This window comes from Carya illinoinensis, chromosome 2 (assembly GCF_018687715.1).
Source record: "Carya illinoinensis cultivar Pawnee chromosome 2, C.illinoinensisPawnee_v1, whole genome shotgun sequence".
Taxonomy (NCBI): domain Eukaryota; kingdom Viridiplantae; phylum Streptophyta; class Magnoliopsida; order Fagales; family Juglandaceae; genus Carya; species Carya illinoinensis.
In genome coordinates, this window is record NC_056753.1 from 27017664 (window position 1) to 27039101 (window position 21438).

Below are 21438 nucleotides of genomic sequence, written 5' to 3' on the forward strand. Positions count from 1 at the left end.
TCTTTGAAATTTCCTGATGATCAAAGACAGAAGTAAAGAAACTTTGTGTTGTTTGAGAAGATCAGCTAAGCTCGCTTCGGTTGCTTGTGTGTGTATATTGCAGTATGGGTATGAGAAAATATGAAGGTGAACGAAGAGTATTATATATTCGTAGAATCTGTAGGCCAGGGTTGTTCGTTCTTGGAGGACTCTGAGGATTCTGGTGGACTTTTTTTTATGAATCGAGCGCGCTTACGTGCTGGCCAAGGACTTTTGACCTAGTCAAACAAGAGGTTGAAATATTATAAAGCAGGGTCGACTTGGATTTGCAGGCTCACGGATCTTCACGTGTGTACGTGGATCGCGAGGAATGAATGTTTCAAAGGCTGGGAAATATATCCACCTATGTTAGTAAGTTTGGATATTGAGTCGATACAATTGGAAATTGATTTTGGTGATCCCAAGTTCCACACCTTCCATGTTCACATGTAAAAACCTAATTTATTAAAAAGTAATACTGTATACACTTGTGAAATATGTAAACATTGTATAACTATTTTTAAAAAAATATATAATTTATTATTAAAAGTTAATTTTTTTTTATATGTATCATATTTATTCATTTTTTTTAAAGTGATTGTATAGCGTTTATACACTCATAACTGTAAATATTATTTTTTTATTAAATGAGATGAGATAGAAGTTAAAAGTTGAATAAAATATTATTAAAATATTATTTTTATTTTATAATTTGTAATAACTGAATTGTTTATTATATTTTATTTAGAAATTTAGAAAAATTATAATGATGGTATGAATTTAGAATCAAGATCATGGTTTCACTAATATCCAAACTAGAATAATTCAAATATTAAATTTATATTAGGCTAATTGATAAATTTATATATATATAGATATAAACCTTTTGAATTAGACTATTATATGGTTTGGTGTATCTATACATTCAAAAATGAATATTTTCTTAATTCTTTGATTAGTCAAGTTAGCAAAGAGTAGCGTGTAAACCCTAAGTTTGATTTTGGGTGCTCTGTTAATTAAAGTCAATGATCAAGAAATATTGACTAACTGGCCTGTCTTGCCACGAAAAGGAACAAACAGAACCAGGCCATCAATTTTCCCAATATCTTTCACAGGCTTTTTGGACTGTTGCATTGGTTTGTCTGTGGGCTATTGTTTTTCTCAGGACTAATTCCCCAGTTTGCCAGCTGCATGCCATCGTGGTCAAAACTTGTGGAAGATTTCTTTTTTGTTTTTTGAAAGAGAGAGCAAAAACCTCGTCGTTTTCTAGTCCACGTTGGGAAATTATTTTAATTCTTAGGGGAAGGATTATTAATGTTAATATAGTTATGAATTATATAAGTATCGTTTATTTTTTAAATAAAAGAATTAAGTTTATTATTAAAAAATTAATTTTTTCATAATATAAATTCTATATTTATTCAATTTTATCTTAAAAAATGAGGGCCGATTGTTCACTTTATTACTGCAAATATAGTTATCCACGGTTAATATCCAGTAAACTAATTCAAGTAGCTAAGAGTCAAGGAATACTTTGCTTGCTTGGGGATTGAGCTTTCACTCCTGTTCTTGCTGCTCTGTTTTTCTGAAAATACTATGACCAGTGCTGATTGGCTTTTATTTATATAACTAGTTGCCTTTGTGCCCTAAATATTCTGCATTAGGCATTGTTCATCTCTTCTTCCGAAAAAATAAATTTGTAAAGGTATATATATCATTAGACACAATTAATATGTATAATATAAGACGTAGTCTCTGATAAAATCAACACACGAGGAACTGATTTGAAAATATTGGCTTAATTTTCTTAGTTTTAAGATGGTATTTAGATATGTGTACAAATATGTCAATATTTTATAGGAAGTACTCTCTCTCTCTCTCTCTCTCTCTCTCTCTCTCTCTCTCTCTCTCTCTAAAGTGTTTATTTGGCTATAACATGTAGGACATGCACAATGAATGATCTCAGGTACTGATCTTTTAAACAGAAAAGTATGTCTCAAATTGTGAATTAACTTGCTGGGTTTAAGACTTCATCTGATCGATACATATAGCATGCTTTTCTATCTGTTATCTGTTCACAATATTACTTCTCACGTACGTACGTCATCTTGAAAGTACTAGAGAGATATTTTGCATGATTGCTAGTTTGTCTTTTGGTTCGTGTAGGAGATGGATGAGTTGGTAGGGGTGATTAATTATTAGAAATGAATGCCTCGGACTTCATCCGATCGATACATTTATACATATGTTGTTTTTTCTTTTATTTTGATGAATCGTATTGATCGTAGTACTGTTCGATCTATCATGTCTTTTTCGTCACGTTCATTAATATTTAAGATTGATCGTGAGCCTCAGTAGTTTGACGATCATGCAAATTAACGTCCATGGATATTGCGCAAAAAAAAAAAAAAAAAAAAAAAAAAATACAGAGACGACAGCAAAAACGGGAATCAGAAGCAATTAATACATATGGACTAGATTAAATAAATGAAAAATTATTTTTCCATTTCCATTTGTGTCGTATAAGCCAGGGGGCAAAGTTACACGAGTATATGATCTTCCCCCACTACTTCGAGGGAATTGAAAATAAAGAAATAAATAAAAGAAACACGAAAAAAAAAAAAAAGTTTATGCTTGTTAATTTATTGTACGTACGTACGTGTGTAACTTGTGTAAAGACCTTTCACATTAATTTGAGTACGTCGATTAGTTACCAGGGCCACTGGGGCTAGGTCCGGACGGCAACCTTTCGAACCAAAACGTCATGGTGTGCTTCGCCTTCTCGTAGATAGACGAAGGTGTATTGAGGTGATTAGCACTGGCGAAATCCTCTCGTAACACTCTGCTTGCTTCCACCCTGCCGCCAGCAAGGCTCAAGATGGCCACAGAGATCATGACAAAGATGATCAAAAGGGTACTCGCCTTTCTGGAATTCATGATCTTGAACAGAATTAGCGCCTAGAATTCGATCTATAAACTTCTGTTTCTTTTGCTGAAAAATATAGGAGGACGTTGGTGAGAGACACAGGTTTTGTTATCTTCTTTGAAGAGTACAAGGAGAGCTAGCTGTTTGTGTACTGCTGTGGGACAAAAAGTATAAGAGGGTGGAGGTATTTATAGTGGTAGGCTGGTAGCTAGATGAGTTGGACGTTGTCCCGGCCCGTCTACTTGGACTGGGTTCTTTCGGTGGGCTTTAAGCAGTTGCTTGTTGACCAAGACGTTTGGATTTTGCCGGGTAAAGGTGTGCATTGACCAATTATTCCTAGTTTTGAATATGTAAACTCCTGTTTGTTTAAATATTTTAATTTCTTAAGTTGGAATTTCGTGTTTATGTACATGTCATCCATGATCGAAGTATAGGTGCAGGGTCCTATTGGTCATTTTACATTAAGAGGCTTTATTTTATAAATAATGCTAGCCTCTAACTACAAGTCTCAAACAGACAAATCTCATACAAGTCTTTTATAAAAAAGTGGATATATCTCATTAATAAAAGATAAATTTTTTTACACTTATTTTAAATAGGATCTACTTTTTATAAGGCCAGACTTGTGTGAAATTTTATTTGAAACTTATACAAATCATTTAGCTTATTTTATTCCAATCAATCAGCATATACATATGTTCAACAATTTTTTAGCATAGGCTGACATGGCATGCCATGTATACCAATCAACTCAGATCGGTGATCGGTGTGGCATGCTATGTTGTTGGTGCATTAATTTATTTTTTTATACTTATAAGTGGAATGCACCACATCAGCATTGACATGGCACTACCACCACGTCAGCCCAAGCACAAAAGGTATCCATGGCGATTTAGTATCACGTTGAATTTACTCAAATTAAAGTTGGGAAGACTTTGAATTTATTAATGCATGCTCCTCGTGATATCAAGTCAATAATCCAACTTGGCGGAGGATGATTTTGGTAAGTCACGTGGAGAAAGAAAGAAATATATATAGTGTGTGAAATCCAACTTTGACTTAGGTGGCCGGGTGGTGTTAGTGATCGATGATAAAGTCAAAGATAACTAGGAAATTTGGATGAAGTGATTAAACTTACGGCAATGCAAGACATGATTTCTTCGTTCGATCAACGCTAGCGCGGCTAGTTATTCAACAGATCAAGTGCATGCAGCGTGTTAAATAATTCAAATTAAGAAAATTTCTCGGGACTCTTTAACTTATTTAATTTCTACGAGTTTTTACCGTACAAATATACGCTAGCTAATGCCTGATTTACCACCACCACTACTACTAGTGCTTGCCACTATGTCATCATGTGAAAACTCCAAGCATTTTCGCCTGGAAATATCATGTTTTTCTAAAATTACTGTTTGACGTGGCATATATAATTCATATATATATATATATAGATATAGGAGTCTGGAACTTAGTTTTATCTTTGAAAAATTCTACTCATGAATATCTAGCCTACACCATACATCACACGTACATGATTTTTTCAGTTTTTTTAATTTTCTCCCTCAATACTAGATGTGTAGTGTATAGATGATGAGTAGAATAATTCATTTGATTTAGCAACAATAAAAAAAATAAAAATAAAAATAAAACATGATCCAAGTGTACGTGGTGCATGTGTGCTTTAGTGATGATGAGTAAAATGACTCTTTATCTTTTCATTACTACGATGAAATATTCGCAAACATACTTGTTAAGAATATCCATAGATATCGAATTAGTTAAGATATCCGAGATTTGAAACATTTATTTGCTTTGTGCCTTGGCTTGAGTAGTAAATTAAGAAAAATGATTCTAACAGTCGTGGGTGTACAAATGTAATATAATTATTTTAAAAAAAAAATGAAGAAATTTAAGACTCACATTAAAAAAAAATTAATTTTTTAATAATAAACTTTATTTTTTTCATAATAACTATACGATATTTACTGACTCTATGACTATACGAAGTATTATTAATAAATTAATGGGTATGGGTGGTTAATTTAAAATCTTTTTATTTGGTTGGCGCCTTTGACATTAGCTTTTGTTTTTTCTTTTATGTAAGGAATTAGAGGCCAGACGGCACTGATCCCAAACTTTTAGGCTTAGACGGTACCGGTACTGATCCCAACCTTTTAGATCTTACACAATTTTTAGAAGATATAAGATGGTTTGTTAAAAATTAAATATAATATTATTATAATATAATATTTTAATATTAATTTTATTTTAAAATTTAAAAAAATTAAATTATTTATTATATTTTATATAAAAATTTAAAAATATTATAATGATGATATGAAATGATATGAGATAGTTTAGATTTGAATAAACAAACAGGTCTTATTGATTGTCCTTACTTTTTGCATATGAATACTTATTATAAAAATACAAAAATGAAAGTAGTTACAAAAATCTAAAAATCAAACTTTAAGAAAAATAAATAAATTAAGTGATGCTGACGTGGATCGATAAATAGATTACGTACAAAAATGATACTTCAAAAATTATATAGTTAATGCATCGATTAATTAATAGGTTGCAAATGCATACAATATCGTTGGGTAAGCATTTTTAATCAGAAAAAAAAAAAACCAACATTAATATTCTCTGTGCTGTCAAGTAAAACTACACCAAAACATTTTCCAGTATGTATCTCATGCTGTACAGACTATAGAAATCTATTTACGAGTATGATTCAAACATATATAACCAACATCATTTACAGGGATTGTGTGAGAAAAAAAAAATAGAATCAGTTAAAGAAAATTAAGATATACTTCTTACGAATGTATTGATCCTTTTTTATTTGTCGTGTTCGCAGATGCACAATAAGGCTGATGAGCGCCATGTGATACCGAGTCTTTCATGCAAATTTACGTCCATGCATGCGGCAGTAGTACTGCAGACAATACAAAACAAAAGGACAAAACGAAAATTGATAATAATTAGAAACATTAATATTAGCTAGCTATCTTGCTGGTTTAATTAATAGATGAATGATTATTTTTCATTTTCATTTGCTTAATTCGTAGAACTCCATGTCGCAAGTGTTACAGTAGTACTAAATAAAATATATATCCTCCGTCGAGAGGGTAAAAAAAAGGAAAATACATAGTGTTTCTGCGTGCGCGTACGCATGGCGTGCACGTATTTGTATAAGACCAGCTTTGATAAATATTTGAATAGACTAGTGACCAGGGCCACTGGGGCTGGGTCCGGACGGCAGCCTTTCGAGCCAATACGCCATGCTGTGTTTCGCCCTCTCGTAGATAGACGACGAATATGTCTCGAGGTGATTAGTGTTGGCAAAATGATCTGCCTCCGATAACACTCTGCTTGCTTCGACCCTGCCGCCATGACCGATCAAGATGGCCACAGAGATCATCATGACAAAGACAATCAAAAGGGTACTAGTCTTTCTAAAAATCATCATCATCTTCTTCAGAAACGTGGATTGTATGAACCTCTTTCCTGATCAAAATACGTTATATATAGTATTCTAATTTATACTGATGATCTATATAATATATAAGCTAGCTAGCGAATGCTGTTTGCTTGCTGATGGATGTGTGTGACAAAAGTATAGATGGATGGAGATATTTATAGTGGTAGATAGAGTGCTAATTTGTGCATATATAGCTGTGTATTTGGAGGACTTTTGAGAGGGAGGGTTTGGTGGGTTTCTAAGTATTTATAAATTACGTGTTGACCAAGGAGGCCAGGAGTTTGATTATTTGCTGGGTAAATGGGATACATGGATTTCTATGTCCGAATCTGTCAACTGCTATATATAAATAAAAACTATATACATATATATATATAAAGTATTTGAAAGTACTTGTTAAAATTGCCCTAGCTAGCTGTTACTTCGTTCGTGAGAATATTATATCATCATGCATTGGTTACGCACGCATATATATATATATATATATATATATATATATCAGAAATGATTTGTACAGTCGGAAAATGTAGTCGGCGTGCAGTCGGTTGTAAAAAAAAAATTAATATGGGACCTATATGAAAAAAAAAATTTATTTTTATAACTTTTTATAATTTATGTAGGTCTCCCTGAATATAAAATAATTTTTTTATAATTTTTTTTTATTCATTCAGTACAGTTTATAATTTATAGTTTTGTTATTAGTGGAGGCCAAAGTTTGGAAAACTCGATTGACTTGGTTTGCAAGCAACATCTTGTTCTTGTTTCTGACGTACGGGCGGCGCCAGAAAATGAGAAAAATTTAGGAGAATTAAATACCCAGATGACCATGAATAAATGAGTTTTTCTAAAATGATCAGCCCAGCCATCTTCAGTTTGTTGATCAATCATCAACCTCGTTCAGATCGATCATTTTTCACAAGAAAAAAAAAAAAAAGTACATAAAATTAATTAAAACCCGTGGAAATGAAAAGGACAGATCGAGAATATATTTCTGTTCTCAAATTTCAAGATTTATAATTGTCATGTACTTATATACATGTATAATTATATATTGACCTCTATATATATATATATATCCATGTAGTATTATATATATATATATATATATATATTTGTAGGCTGTAATTAATTATTCTTTTTCAATAATCACATATAGACTTGGCATAAAATAAACCTAGTCAGAAGTGGATAACCATATATAACTTGTCCCCTCTCTCTCTCTCTCTCTCTCTCTCTCTCTCTATATATATATATATATATTGATCAAGATAACTGGCCTCCCGTTAGGAATTATTTACAGTATTTAATGAATTTAATTTTAAGTTAAGTCTAATATCTTAACACTTAATTTTTAAATCATTAAATTACCTATTTATATTAGAAATGTCTAATTTTATTAACTCAATATTTTTTTACATACAAAACTCACAATTTTTTTAATTTTTTATAAATATATTTAAATTTATCTTAATATTTAAAATCTATAAATTTATCTTAAATAAATTTTATAAAATTCACTTTATTATCCTAATTCATTACTTCTTATGAATAGAGAGTTAACTCAAAATCAACGTATAAACCCGTTAAAATATTATTTAATTCGGATTATCTCCGACGACTGGTTCATCTCAATAGAGTCGACAGGTCAAATCACCTCCACACACACATATATAGGATTTAATTTAACTCAATTGAGATCTACTCATATCATCTAAATATTTTTTACAGGTTATATAAGTGTTAAAAGTAGAGACTTTCTAGGTAGAAGCAATTAAACCCGGCCTGCAGTAAATTACCATTAATTAATGTGAACCATTAATGTTATTAATTGACGGATCCGTACCATGCTTAATTAATTTGGTTCTATTTCTTGACTGGGTACAGAAAAACATTATATATATATATACTAGGTAAGAGTAACGTGCAAAGCACGTTTGTCTAATTTTATGAAATGATTATTTGTAAAAAATAATATATATTTTATAAAAATTATTGATGTCACTTAATAATTTAAGGCATATTGGAGAAAATAAAAAAATTAGTTCAAAGTATCATATAATCCAATACATGTTTATAACATCTATAATTTTAATAAAGATGTATACGAAAAATTTAATAAAAGTCTAACACAAACGGTAGGTCAAAATATGTGTCGTTTGATATTTGTATTATAATTCATCAATTTATGTCATCCTGTAGACAATCAATAGAGACAATATTGAAATTCTTATTTTTCTGTTGGTTGAGTCGATCAGGGAAAACATAAAGTTAAAACATAATCTTTTTATAAAATTTGTGGTATAATATTTTCTATATATAGCATATATATAAATCATAAAATATATTTTGAAATTGTTGGCCGAATTTACTCTTTCTTGATTAGCTCAAGGATCACGGCCTTTGTCACGTGCCTATCATAGCAAGCCCATTTATGGAATATAACTTAGCGGAAGCTACGTCCTACTACCATGGGAAAAAAAAATACTTTAATTAAACACACTTGTATTATATATTATATGAGATTTTTAAATTTGGAATACTCAATAATCTGAGTTAATGAAACATATAATACACGTATATTATACTTAGGGATTCACATCTTATACACCTAATACACGTGTATATGTTAAGAAGAAAGAAAAAAATATAATAACTAATCTTTAATAACTCATTATTATATACATTATTTAGTATTATAATTATTGAGATTAATAAATCATATAACAATATTGAATGCTATCTCTCTTAACATTTATGTCTTCATTTTATGTGCCAAACCGTTAAAACAAACGGTGTTAACTTTAACGGAAAAACAAGAAAAACCGTTAAAACAAGATTTTCCGTTTCATACACACTTTTTATATATAGAAGATATATATATTATATTCACTATGATCAGAGGGAGTGAGAGAGGGCCTTGTGCCTTGGCTTGGGCACGTATAGAGTTAATTAATTAGTCGGTTGGGGGTGCATGACAAGATATATATGCTTTGATGATGCCTAGATCACTTTTACAGCTAGTTATGGTATACTTTGTAGGTCCGCTGTTTCATGAACAGCAGAACATTAATGAGAAAGAGCTAGCTAGGTAGCTGTTACAATTCAATATCATGGGGACAAACAGACCAGCTAGCTACCTTTATGGGATCACTTGTATTTATAGAAAGATATTATTGTCATGCATGATGCGTACGTACCTACAATTATAGACTGCTACTCATCATCATCTCCATACATTACATATCATATCTTCTTCTTCCTTTTTTAATTTTTAAAAAATATTTTTAATTTTATTTTTTTAAAATTAATTAAATTTTTTCACTTATTATCTATATATATCACACATTTAATAAGAGGAAAAAAAAATAATATATGGAGACAATAAATAGATCAATTTTTCTAAAAAATTAGTTATCAAAAATAAAAATAAAAAAGATGAATCCCCTTGAGATAGTCGACCTCCTGAGACTCACAATGCAATGCGAGGATCGATGGTCGAAAAACCACCTAGCAGATCTCCAACCACAATACGAAGGTGGCTAAGTACTAGATCCAGTACCCGCTAGGGGTGTATTTGTAACTGCAATGCACGAGGGTGGCAATATATATCCACCTGCGCGCCCCCTTCGCAGGCAGTGTGGACATCCAACGTTGGATATCCTGGCAAAGGGGTGGCAATTAGACCACCAATGATACTCTAGCCATGCATCCTCACGTGGGAGCGAGGAAATCCGCTAGTGCAATGTGGATCTCCAAACACCCCGATGCATAGTTGCATGGTGAGTACTCCTCCTGGGATCAACTCTAGCCACCCCTGCGCAAGGTTGGCTGATCTGATCCAGCCATTCCTTTGGGGTGGTCGCGTGCCATTTCAAAGATGATGGTTGGCTACTTAAGGCGATGGCTCTTTCTTTAGTAAACTTCTCTTTCTTTTTTTAGAATAATGGAATGATGAGTTGGTAATATCATGAAATAATCACACTTTCAAATGAAGGACCGAGATTTATTAAACATAATCAAGTCAAGAACTCGAGGAGATCTTAGCCTAAATAATTTCATCAAATAAATGAATTTTATTTCCCTTTTACATTTGTGTCGTATGGTACTTTATACATACGTATGAATCGACAAAGTGAAGAAAAATACACACGGACTAGTATATATATATGATCATTGTTTTCTTGGGGCGCAACCCTAGCTGTAATATTTGTGTTAGACTTAACTTCAAGACTCAAACTAATGACCGGCGCCTCTATCGCTGGGTCCGGATGGCAAACGTTCGAGCCAAGACGCCACAGTCTGCTTCGCCTTCTCGTAGGTAGTGGAATGCATGTCGACAAGGTGATTAGCACCGGCAAAATCCTCCGATAACACTCTGGATGCTTCAACCCTTGCATTGCTCAAAATGGCCATAGTGATCACGACAAAGATGATTAAGAAAGTGCACGTCTTTCTGCAATTCATCGTCAGAATTAAGCGCTCTAGATTGCTGAAATGTATGAACTTTCTACGTACGTACTCGAAATAAAGCTTTTGCTGGTAGTAGTTGTGGATGTACTTATGACAATAAAGTATGAGCAGGTGCAGATATATATAGTGCTAAAGCTTTGTAACTGTACGCGTTTTTCTGAGCTGGGCGGTTTCGGTGGGCTTTTAGGATTTAACGTTTTGACCAAGGAGCTTAACTTGAAAGAGTCGTTCACATGTATAAGCTGAAATAGTAAGTTTATTGCATTAACTACTCTTATTCTCGAGCAGGTGTTTAGAAGATATCATTCATATCATTTAAATTTAAATGATTAGATTTAATTTATATTTTAAATAAAAATGTCATATAATCATTTTATTAAATATTATACTCTACATACCAATTTAAAAATAGATTTTTTTTTTTAATCTGATTTGTTGGCATCTTGGTACTAATGTAAAAAGGGTATACTAGTCCTTTTCTTTTTTTCTTTTTTTTTTTTTGACAAAAAAGTGTATACTTGGCTCCCAGGAAATTGGAATAAGTCAACATTTATAATATGATCATGTGTCGAGCGTAGGCAGTACTATCGTTCATGATATTAGGAACAGGGGGCCGGGAATAGTTCAAAACTGGATTGCCTTGATCATTAGTCTTTGTTTTTGAATGGACTCTTTCAGGAGATGAGATAATATGACCCTTCATCTAATTACTATACGAGAAGAGTACCGTTGGCTTTTGAATTTTTAAACATCTTGGTTGGTGGGAGGGGAAACAGTCAATTGAATCTATATATATATATATATATGCATGTGTATGTGTTCATCAATCGATCGTACTATATATATATATATTTTTTTTTTTTTTTGTTTCCAACGACTAACATATATACAATAAAATATCATCAAGATATCACTTAATTACGTACCTTCAAGGCTAAGATACAATAATTATTCAATGTTGTAGCGGAAAATGTTACATATCAAAGACAAAAAAACCGAAAAAAAAAGGGAAAAAAAAAAGGAAAAATGAAAGAGTTTTGAAAAATGCGTCAATTTGAATTGGTGTGAAACATTAAACAAGTCCAAAGCTAGGAAATTTAAACTGTTTGAAGGAAACAACGTCCATTAAACACCGTCCGATTTTAGTGGATGTATATTCATGATAAAAATGCATTATTTTGGACATGCCAACATATTGGTAAATTCAACGAAATTAGATGTCATTCACTGTCATTCTGCCACGTGCTACCATCCTCACTGCAACACCTCATTCACAACACGTATTGATGACTCGGGGGGAAAATCCAACGGCGACCATGGTAGGCAGTGGGCACCGAACTTTCCGCAAGATGTATGTAGCCTTGTTTGAGTGGATAACATTATCAAGAAGGATCAGGGAAATATTCAGTCATTCCAAATGTATATTTAATGAACGTTGTGGTCCCTGTAATCCAAACACAAGGGTGCTGCAGGGTGCAGACAAGACAGTTTCGCCAGTTGTACGCTTGTTTGAATGGATGAGTACGTGTCAAGAAGGATCAAGGAAATTTTCAGAATCTTTCTAAAAATTTACATTGATGGACTTTGGGGTACCTGTAATCCAAAAACATGCAAGAGTGTTCCCGCAGATAATGTTATTCAAAACCTTACATCTAGAACATGAAAAATGGTGTTTTATTGTACAGAAGCATGCAGCATTGTTCATTGCATAACATCACTATAGTACATTTAAAAGCTTGGTCTTCAAGCTATACAATGTAAATATGTTTGGCCTTTGGCTGTACAAAATGTTGGCAAAATGAAACCAATGCTGAGCTTGAAAAGAGAAATTTAAGACAGGAACAGTTCGAAAGTCTAGAAATCCTTTGCCTTTTGCCTCAGTTCATTAAGCTCCCTTTCAATTTCAGAATCTCGGAATGGATATGGCTTGTTTGTGCTTGTCGTTACAGTTCTTCCAGGTGGAAGGTCACCTTTCTGCAGGGAAAAGAGAAAAAGAAAACGGGGGCAAAGTCCAGGGTTGTTGAAAATGCAGATAATTGGAGATAAAAAATAAATAAAATAAAAAAGGGAAAGAAGAAGAAGAAACAACGCAGGCATCTTATAACAGAAGATACTGAATCTTCTGTCTTCCTCCAGTTTCTTGGCAAGGGATTGAAATAGCAAATAGTAGAAAATTGGAAGCTTTCAACCCAGTAAAAAATTTTTCTTTTCTACATGCTGCCTGTGTAATTGTCTTGAAAAATGAAGAACGAGACAATTGCAAGCCAAGTACTTTTAAAAAAAATGAGCAGAAATGAAGTTTTAAATCATATGTATGCTAAAAATCTGGGTACTTCACTGAATAATTGAAAGCTTATGCATTCACATGTAACTGAAAGTATAACGCATACCTTTGTGCTACCGGACAATTCTTTTTTCAGGTTTTCTAGATCATCATCAACTGATGAGCCCTCTAGCAATGCAAACTACAACATAAATATAAGAGTATAAATGGTAAGTATTACTTTTGAAAAGGGACAATCGAATGCAGGTGAAAACTGTATGACCCTGTGGAAGAAACAGAGATCATGAATGTTTAGCAGTGTAGTCTCTCTTTTTTTCTTGTTTCTTTCCTTTATTATAGGCGTTTGGCAGTGTAGTCATCACCAAAACAATTAACTGAATGTTCGATGATTGACTGACGTGCTCAGTAGGCTATACAGAGACATCAAACAGCTAAATTTATGACTATATACCATTCATAATCAAAATCATTGTTACATTAAATGAATAAAATACAAAGTTCCTCATATTAGTATTAAGTTAGCCTCAACCCCAGAAACTATGCCCAGTCCCAGTTACTCGTGGTTGACCACATTCATTTATGCCACCAGGCCCTATTTAGGGATATGTCTCTAGTAACCTCTTTAACAATCATATCTTTCCTACAATAAAACCCATTAGTAACAAAAAAGTACCGTCAATTACCCAATTCATCAATACCAACTACCAAAAGTAATTTAGGATGTAAGAGTAACTTTAGCCATGATTTTTGTCACAGATGTCTATCTCCTTCCTCTTTCAATCTTCAACTTTCTTTTCTGTCTCCCTCCTCTTCCATTTTTCCCCATTTCTCTTCTTTCTAGGGGAATAATTGGGTCTCAATCATACTATGTAAAAACAATATATACAAGAAGAGAGCCATCAATGTGCAGTGGATGGCCAGTACACATTTTATTCATGCCCTTCTGCGAAAGGCCACCTTCCCAGTTTGAGCTTCCAATTTACTTTATGGGATTGCTCCAAATCTTGACAGTGTTTGGTGTCACTACAGTATGTGCACATGTGCATATGCAAGCTTGCACAGACCTATGCAGGACAGCTATCAAAATTTAAAGAAGACTGGATTGTATCTTATGTTTGTTTTTCATGTGAAGTGGTAAAGGCCTTGGTCTTGGTGGTGTGCTCCCTCCAAGTCTAAGGTCCAAGTCCTCTTGGATGCAAACAATCTCTAGGGGCCATTGAACTGGGGGATTTTTTCCTTTAACTACCCAAGGTACACTTGCGGGAAACTCCTTGCTGAGGGCCTGTGCACCCCCGAGATTAGTCAAGACACTGTTCTCGAACATCTGGTGCCAATCAAAAAAAAAAAAAAAGGACCAACCAGAAGCTGGTTTCTCTACCAAGTGAAGAACTGGTATCTGCCTTTTCTTCACGAATAACATGTGCAGGAAGCCTAGGAGAAGAGAAGCCCGCTACCTTGGCCTACGTCCATATTTATATATGACACCAACGGTAAGAACTGGAAAGCATGCTAACTGCATGTCAGCATATCTAAGAGAGCCTGTGTATATGTGCATGTATCTCAATGATATTCAATAAAACCAACTCACTGTACACTGGTGAGACTCCAAAATCAATAACTGCAGGGGTCACTCAAATAATTTAGAGCATGAGAGAGTTCAGCTGAGGTAGGTCTTAGCACACCAAGAAGGACAAGACCATGACACTGTAACCATTAAACCAAGATGAGTCCTGGTACTTGTACGAACTACAAATGCATGCCAGTATCCACCAAGGTACTCATATCACTGCAAATGACTATTAACAAGCCATCAACATCCCAGACACCTCTAAATTGGTCAAAGCTAAATGATATCCATAATCCCCTCACTGAAATACATATCTCAATACTATAATGTCAAACCAAAACCAGTTGTGAGCCCTCTGCTCCACAGTAGCTAGTTATAGAGATCCTCAAGCCCGCTGGACCTCCACTCTAGGATAAAGACATGATCATTGGTCATAAGTATCTCAAATTCATTTCCCAATCCTCCCTTAAGGCATGGGAAGTATGGAAAGTATTGTATCCATGACACAACACCAAAACATGGCCTGTTAGATGTGTCACATAGTGACAAACTTTTTGATAAGGGTAACATAGTGACAAACTTCGACAGCATAAAATGCAGAGTAGTTCAATAAAAATAATATGTCAAAGATCTTGAACAACTTTTTTTTGATAACTTGATCTTGGACAAGTACATAATAATTTAGTGAAATTTTATATCAGCTAACAAATCGAACAGCTGCACTGAACACCATTTGAGCTCCAAAATGACCAGCATCTGAGACTTGAAATCGGGGAGTCACTTTAACCTTCAGACTCGATTTATAATACAATCATGCAAATAGACTACGTATGCCAACAAGTTCAAAAGAAAACCCACATAGGGTGCTGAGCTTTACTCATTGACTTATCTTCAGATTATATTTCGCAAAGAACATAAAAAAAGTAACCCATTCACAATAGTTTCAAGGACTTTCTCTCAAGTTTCTTCACTCGGATAATCAATGATTTGATTTGAAAAAATATGGAATGTAGCGAAGAGAAAGGAAAATGATGACTACCTTTCCATCAAGATCATCAGTAGTTAATTGACCAAGAGCTTCTGCTTGGGATTCCATTGCCAGCACTATAAAGAAGAAAAACAATTAATAAAATTTAAATAGGAAAAATAAATAGAATCAATATGATAAACCGAGATTGATTCGGCCAATATTTCAGAAAAATTAAGATAACATGCCAAAAGTAAGCTGGTTACATGTTGGGTGATAAAGAAACATATTAAGCAAGGAATAACTATTGTAACCTTAAGTATGAGATATACATAACGTAGTGCCAGAGAGCATCACATGAAACATGCCACAAAACTTGTATAATATAATATTGCAGTCATCTGCACCCTGGAGAAGAGGTAAGGGATGGGGGTGATGTGCGGAAAATCCAGGATTATATTATTTTATCATATATATCATGTGGATTTAGAGAGTGATTTCTACCATCTCGATGCCTCACCTTTCTCTTCCATCTTTTCAAAAGCTCCAAGAGCATTACTTGTATTGACATTCCCCAACATCTCGCTCACTTTGCTTGCAGTCCTGAACACCAAAGTGGCCATTACTGGCATCATTAAGGAGACAATATATAGGTAAAATGGCATAGCGATGCATTAAGGTGGTGGAAGACAAACTTTGCAGACTGAGCACGTGCTTTTAGAGTATCTTTCTTTGATCTAGCTTCCTGTATCTTACTCTCCAAAAGCTACACCAAGCAAGAATATTTTTTATCAGTAAATAAGAATTTTATTGAAAATAGGCGAAGCCAAGTACACAAGACATATACAAGGTCTAGGCATGACTGTTTAAAGATACAAGAAAATCATGTATGTTCATGCCATCAAAGTCTATTACAATCAACCAATGGAATAAAGTGTGAAGAAGAAAAAGTTCTAAACTTGTCCATTGTTCATTCACGATCCTCAAATCTCCAACCAATCCTCTCCATCCATATGCACCATCATAGGCAGGTCGATATTATCTTCCACATAGCTGCAATTTGAGAGTTGCCCCAGATGCCTTGCCAGCTGGGCAAAAAGTCAACAACCCTTCTTGTAATTACCCAAAAGAGTCCCACTCTCGCAAAGATATCATTCCATAAACTCCTGGCTACATCACAATGCAATAATAGGTGATCTACAAACTCACCACTTCTCTTACGTATGTAACACCAATCCAATACAATAAGTCGGCATTTCGTTAGATTATCTAAGGTGAGAATCTTCCCTAATGAAGCTGTCCATACAAAAAAAGAAGCTTTTCGTGGGGCGGGGGGTGGGGGGCTTAGTCTTCCATGGGAATATAGTACGACTGTACAGTAAAGTTCCCCTTCTTGGATGGTGACCACATCATCTTATCCGCTCCTCCAAGATTGAAGAAATCTGTAAATGTGTCAATTTCCCAATCTTGGGCAGCTCTAAGGAAAATAATATTCCATTGGGGAGAGCCACCAGAGAGATCCAGAAGCTCTGCTACTGTAGCTGCCTTTCTTTGTGCAATGCTGTATGGTATTGGGTAGGCTTCTTTGAGTATTCAATCTCCACACCATAAGTCATTCCATAACTTAATTCTAGAGCCATCTCCAACTACAAACCATGCTGATCGATGGAGATTGGTCTAGCCTCTTCTTATGTGTTTCCAAAGCCCCACCCCATGTGGTCCACTCACCTCATTTGAGCACCATCCTCCCCACAGTCCACCATATTTTAAATCTATGATCACCATCCCCAAAGCTCCCCTCTCTTCGTGATATCTCAATAACCATTTACCCAATAAAGCCTTGTTGAAAACCAACAATTCTGAATTCCCAACCCGCCTTCACATATAGGGGTACAAACTGTAGCCTAATTCACCAAATGAAACTTGAACTCTTCATCTATCCCCCCCCCCCCCCCCCCCCCCCCAAGAATGCAACTTTATTAAACTCCTTGATGTATGCTTATTATACCGAATAGCATGGTCAAAATCAGAATAACTGAATCATGCAAATAAAGCCAGCGTATGGAAAAGTTTCATCTCTCAGTCCCTGGACAAAAAATAAATTTGATCTCATCAAATTATTCTTTCAGCTGGTTTTTGATAGAATAAAAAAATAGAAGTAATTGCCTTGGTTCTGCTCAGCTTCTTGTTTTGAATTAAGTGCAAATTACAACTATGTAACTCACAATATGTAATAAACGAATCACAGCTTCTCTAGTCAGTTCTTCATAGTTCTCAGGATAGCTGTTTCTTCCCCCCTTTTATGAGTAAAATCTCTTGATACCTATGAGCAATAATACCAATTTTGACAACTAACAACCAATTAAATATATTCTAACCAACAAGAAAAATATCCAAGTAAAAGAGTTTTCTATCTGCCTAGCCAATTATATTATGAAGTATGTCTCTTACATACGAAAACACGGCTTCTTTACATGGTATTGAACTATTTAAAAAACAACATTTATCACTACCAAAATAACAGTCTATGAATCGAAAATAGTATTTCAAACATTATTTTCTATAAAAACAACCCCATGGGGATATGACCAATGCACGAGAAAATGCTTATTAACATACCCGTGTATTAGAGACAAGATTCTCAACAACGGCTTTCTGTTGATCAAGTTGAGCTTTCAAAGCATTAGCATTATCCTGCAGAAAAATTTAAGCATCAGGCATGCCAAATCCTTCAGAATGTAGCATTACTATGGCCCAGATACCAAGACATCCCTATGTAGTTCCACTTTTCAGTTGGAACCTCTTGCATAAGCATGACTTATGCAATCTATGTAAGCAAAGAGTATAAAAACAAACTGCACTCTTTTTCAAAAGCAGTAAATTTAAGGAAAAAATGCAGAAAAAATATGATCAAGCGATCAATGTTATGCAGTTTCTAGCATCTAACTTCAAATTCAGTCAGACTGGTTATTATTAATCCAAAATAACAACAGATTTGAACTTCTAGCATAAACTACTTCAGAAAGATGAATACTTACAGCATAAGATTTCCGCCTCTTTAGAGCTTCCCGTGCAAGATCCTCTTCTCCTTTCTGAAGGGCAAATTGGGCCTTACGATACCTACATTAAACATAAGGTACACAGGCATCACGCATTATCACTATACTTGGGGAATTATGATAATAGTGCACTCAAGTATTACCAATCTTCAGAAGCTTGTTGTGCAGCCTTGTATTTGTTTCCCAACTGCTTTTGAGATGCCAAAACCTTCTCACAAACAAACAAACAAAGTTTCACCAATTTTAAAACATGGAATTTGAGGGGTTAAAAGTAAATGCCACAAACTAACAATGAATAGAGTGGAGAATTACACAATATCTCTTTTTTTATATATATAAGTAAGAAGAATTTATTACAATATATCTTTTTTTTTAATATGTAAGAAGAATTTATTACACAATATCTAAGTCTATCAACTTTGAATATTGTAACAAGATGGGAGGAGCTTAGTTCTAGTGTGTTAAAAGCAATATTTGTGGATGTTTGTGCATAATAATTCTCAACTTTTCTTCCTATTTAGATTTATCATTTATTTTCCTTGCACCTCCACCCCCAGGTTGCTCCCCTTGTATACACCTTGTGTAGCGTCCCTTTGCCTGTTTAACTATAATAAAAATCCCATCCTATAGAGAGCGGTAGAATAATCTATTTGTTTTGTCCTTTTTTGGTAACAGGAGAACAAAAAGGGATCAAAGAAAGGCCAGAATAAAACAAATGAAAAGAACAGGGGAAGAACAAATTATGCTTACTTGTGCTGTGGCTTGACGCATCTTTGTCAAGTCATCATTCATTTCAAGCACTGTTTGCTCTAAGATTTTCTCTGGGTCTTCAAAGGAACTTATAATTGCGTTTGCATATGACTGCAGTTAGGAGACAGCTAAATCACATTATATGCATCATTTAACAAATAACAGTTAATAGACAGGACATAAAAAAGCAATAATTAATTTTACATGGATGCATGTGAGCGAGTCCTTAAATCACACCTTGACAACCCTAGCGAACCGGTCAAAAAGGTTCATACCAGCAGCAAGAGAACCTCCTCTTTGTCTACTACGGGATCGATTGGAAGCAGCGATTCTTATGCCAGCAACTTTTACTGTGAGCAAATAAATATTTCCCCAGTAATGGTTTTATATGCGAATACAACTGGTATACGAGTGTGAGAGTGAGAGAAACTTTACAATTCTGTGAGGGAATTCAACCAAGGTTTTTTCTTTAATAAGTAAAAAATTAGTTTTAAATTTTCCAAGTATTAAAATTAAGTAAATTTACTTTCGTAATTGAGTAATGTCAGTGTGCCAAACTCATGATATGCGTAATAAGGTTATTTGAAAAATAGAACTCCAATATGCTAACCACCATGGTAAATTCCATTCCAATTAGAAACTTCCAACACATAAAAAGAACAAGATATGCCACATTTTTTATGTTGGCTGCATCGTTAAGTTGTAATGTAGAAACACACACACTAATTAAATATGCAGGGCAGACAACTTCAAATGCTTTTATTTTATCAATGAAAATCCTTCGTAAAATGCAGTCAATAAAAGAAAACCCAATTTATTTGAAACAGCAGACACCTCAAATGTGGTCATCTCTTTGTATGCATGATCCATAAGTACTTTTTGTTTGACGAATATCTTATGTTTGTGTACTAGTTTGAGGGACAAATATACATAGGAGATGGTGCGCGGCAACTAAGTTGCACTTTTTTCCAAAAAATCAGTTTGCCAGAGAAATTTGTGTTTGAATCAAATGGTGTTAACAAATGCACATCAAGCTTATTTCAGTACAATCCTATAATCCAAGAAAAGTTATGGAATCTCATATTTTTCACTTTGATTGCAAAAACATAACGGAACAGGGTGAGAAAATTCATTACTGGCTTATAGTTTTGCATTATTGCCTCAACTGTTTTGGAGTTAGTCCGTAACGTCTCATTTGAATAAATTCCACATCAATAAGCATGCTCTTCCCACCTATTTACTTATTTGATTCTATTTCTAGACAGTGACTTTCTTCAATCTAATTTCATAATCATCTGCTAATCGTAAAATTACATATCAACAGTGAACTCATATTACAACAAGTATACGACATGCGGAAACCGTCAAAACATACAAGACAGTTTACCAAGTTTAGTGCACTAATTTGAATTGTATGAGTAAAATGGTAATATATTTTCTTTTTCTTTCTCTCCTAAGCAGCCAAACAACAGAGTGTAAATCGAAACCCAGATAAGAACCCAAAAACCGTTGAAACTAAGAAAATTTAAGCCATACACGCAAATCACGGAGCAAAAATATCAAAAAGGCACATACCTCCACGACCGAAAAATGACGTCGTGAGGGGCTTCCTGACCATGCATAGACTGTGAGAGCTTGAAGAAGAGGGTTGGAACGAAGAAGCAGGAGGCGTAGAGGCCAAGGTTAATCCTGTAAACATCTGCGGTTTTGTAGCCATTTTACTGTTAAAATCAGTCCGATTTGTTGCGGAAAAACAAAATGGTTCCAACAAAAAATGAAGATAGAGCAGATGAAGAAAATATCGGGATCGCCTTTCTCCAGTCGGTGTATGGTTTTGAGAAACTTTATAAACTGTTTTCGGTGCTTCCGAACTCGAATTTAACGGGCCGGATCCGGGTCGTTGCAAAGTT

General features: G+C 34.2%; 1 protein-coding gene across 1 annotated transcript; it reads right to left on the minus strand.

The window, feature by feature from the left end:
* Positions 1 to 12554: 12554 nt before the first annotated feature.
* LOC122300603 (membrane-associated 30 kDa protein, chloroplastic-like) lies at positions 12555 to 21370 on the minus strand. Its single transcript, XM_043111376.1, has 11 exons — positions 21104 to 21370; positions 19766 to 19878; positions 19529 to 19639; positions 18922 to 18986; positions 18758 to 18839; positions 18339 to 18413; positions 16415 to 16485; positions 16240 to 16322; positions 15792 to 15856; positions 13292 to 13366; positions 12555 to 12875 (listed from the first exon to the last, which is right to left on the minus strand). The coding sequence occupies exons 1-11, from the start codon at positions 21243 to 21245 to the stop codon at positions 12756 to 12758; spliced, it is 1002 nt and encodes a 333-aa protein (XP_042967310.1). The 5' UTR covers positions 21246 to 21370; the 3' UTR covers positions 12555 to 12755.
* Positions 21371 to 21438: the final 68 nt, after the last annotated feature.